The sequence below is a fragment of the Morone saxatilis genome, unplaced genomic scaffold, assembly GCF_004916995.1.
Source record: "Morone saxatilis isolate NCDOM2014 unplaced genomic scaffold, NCSU_SB_2.0 Contig14, whole genome shotgun sequence".
Classification (NCBI taxonomy): Eukaryota; Metazoa; Chordata; class Actinopteri; family Moronidae; genus Morone; species Morone saxatilis.
In genome coordinates this window covers 3,215,977-3,218,698 of record NW_023339696.1, presented here as the reverse complement: position 1 = coordinate 3,218,698, position 2,722 = coordinate 3,215,977, and the positions used below count along the sequence as shown (strand labels likewise).

The 2,722-nt window shown below is 42.7% G+C and overlaps 1 protein-coding gene across 1 annotated transcript in view; it reads right to left on the bottom strand.

Annotated features, from left to right (window-relative positions):
• The window catches only part of LOC118323057 (NACHT, LRR and PYD domains-containing protein 12-like), a 10,978-nt gene that overhangs the window by 3,542 nt on the left and 4,714 nt on the right, over positions 1–2,722 (bottom strand). The window contains 4 exon segments of the mRNA XM_035654977.1: positions 1–100; positions 867–1,040; positions 1,158–1,326; positions 1,464–1,517. The exon segment at positions 1–100 is cut by the window's left edge and continues 92 nt beyond it. Of these exon segments, the coding sequence (XP_035510870.1) occupies positions 1–100; positions 867–1,040; positions 1,158–1,326; positions 1,464–1,517 (497 nt within the window).

Here is a 2,722-nt window from a genome sequence, read left to right as displayed (position 1 = left end):
GTTGTTACTCAGGTCAAGCTCTCTCAGACTGGAGATCTGGGAGCTGAAAATTGAGGCCAGAGCTTCAGGGGTTCTCTCTGACAAGTTACAGCCACTCAACCTTATGAGAAAAATACAAATCAAACAGGAATACACAATGTTTCTTTAATATCTCTTGCAGAAACAATCTTTGATACAATTATTGTGTCCAGTGTTTGACATTCGATGCCAACATTTCTTGAATTATTGATTTTTATAATATAATCACAGTAAGGTTAAGGTTAGGGAAAAATCATTATGGCAAATTAGAACAAGATAATGACAGTCAAATTATCAAGGTTGGGCAACTAAAACAAGGTTAGTGGGAGATCATTGTCACAGTTTGAAAATAAATAAAGTCTGAGATGGGTGTGGAAATCTGGTTCCCCAAATGAAAGCACCTGTAGCTCAGTAGGTGCAGCAGGTTGTCCACTAATGGCAGAGTTGATATTTGATGTAGTCCCTGCTTCTCTTGTCCATATGTTGAGGCATCTTTGAGCAAGGCAAGGAAACCCAAGTGCTCCAAATATTAAGGCCAGTGCATTGCATTGGTGAGTGCATATGGCTAATTGTGAAGTGCTTTTGATAAAGGTGCAATATAACTGCAGTCTTAAGTCTGACATGCTTGCCTACCTTGACCCCAACCTCCACTCCCTCACTTTTTGCATTACTACGTAAAAGGCACAGTACTTGATGCTGGACATAAATTGTGACATGCGGAATTGTCCAGTAGAAATTGAATGCCTAGTGATACACAACAGTGAAAAGGTAAAACTGTGAATGCCTAAACACATGCCTAAAAGATCTGCTTTATTGATCATGTATTAAATTGCTTCATGACTACTGACCGTAGAGTTTCCAATCTACAGTGTGGACTCCACAGTCCAGCACACAGCAGTTTTACTCCTGAATCCTGCAGGTCATTGTTACTCAGGTCCAGTGCTCTCAAACAGGAGGACTTGGACTTAAGAACACAGGCCAGAGCATCACAACTTCGCTCTGACAGCTTACAGTCTCCGAGGCTGAAATTGCAATAGTTACACAGAAAAACAAATAAGACTTTGAAGTCAGTAATACTTAGTTTACCACCAAGAACGGATTACGTTTAATATGGTAAGCCGATTTATCAGTGTACCTACCAAGATGTTTTTGAAGCTTTAACCACTGGCAGCAGCCTCAGAAGAGCCTCCTCTGAAGCAGAGTATTTCTTCAGGTCAAACACGTCCAGATCTTTTTCTGATGACAGTAAGATGAAGACCAGAGCTGACCATAGGACCTCTCCACCACAATGAACCTCACTGACTGATGCTTACACACCCACAGCCAAACACGGTGGACTGTGGCCTGCAGACAAACCTCCATCAATACGGGAAACTCTCACTCTCGCTCGCTTCACCTCCCTGATACACCACCAACGAACGCCAAGCAAACCACCCAAATCAGACCACTCCGTGACACCGCTCGCGTTGACATGTACCACACGGAGTGAAACGGGTTACCTAGACACACCAAAAAAGCAACACACAGCTACATCACTCGGAAGCAAGTTTACAGCATAGAGAGGAGCCAGGCTAAGCAGAAATCAGATTTCATCACACGCATACAAGAATCCACGAAGACTCCACATCAATTGTGCCACCAATCACAGAGAATCTTCTGCTGGATCCTCCGCCACCGTAAATACAAAAACGAAAAAACAAATGTAGTTACAAAGAGACCAGATGAAAACGAGGCCCCCGTCTAACCCAACAACAAACGACACTCTTCGACTGACAGATAGTACAATACCCCACCTCCATGGCATAGGTTCACGTCCAGAGATTAGGGCCTCCTCCACCCGTCTCGTAGGAGGAGCTGAGACAAGAATTCAACTCTGGAACAACAAACCCTGCAACATCATCAATGTCATCTGAGGGAGACTGGACTTTATGAGCATCACTGCAGAGAAACAGCCACTTGAATCTTCTAACTGCATTACAATCGAACTGAATAAGGCAATAGTGGGAAACATATGAACCGTCAAGGCACGATAGCTTCATCCTACATCACGGGGTGTCTTTCAGCCACCAGATCATTTAAGAGGAATGTCGGACTGTACGCACAAGGAGAGTGATCATGTATATATAGTCAATACATAGAACTTTCAGGAATATAATAGCATGCATCAAAGATCTGTCTTATGCTGAAAAATAATAGCATACACAATGGTGAATACACATCATCAAACAAATAAGTACACAAAAAAAAAAAAAAAAAAAAAAAAAAAGAACAATCCTAGAATCACCAAGAATGGATCTAACCTACACGCAGGCCAACGGCGGGAAAAATCCCGACAGCGTAACATTCGCTCATACCACCCAAGATATATGCAGTGACAAAGAACACCATCCACAACAGAGTCAACATGAAACCTGGATCTATTATCTTGGCATTCTCCATGGAGTTCTCCACTGGCACACCCCAAATCAGACTCTTCCTACAAGAACTGCTGGAACAATCAGCAAAAACCTTACAGAACTAATCCAGAGAACAGTCAAATACATCAACGAGAAGAATCAGGAGGCATGCCATACTCCTAGAGAGATGCTCAAACCTGTTCGCACTGGTCTAAAAATGAGCTAACACGATAGGTACTCTGCTAGTTGAAGAGATCCAAAAGTACCTAAGTTCAGGAAGCTCTCTCCACAGACAATGTTCCTGCCAG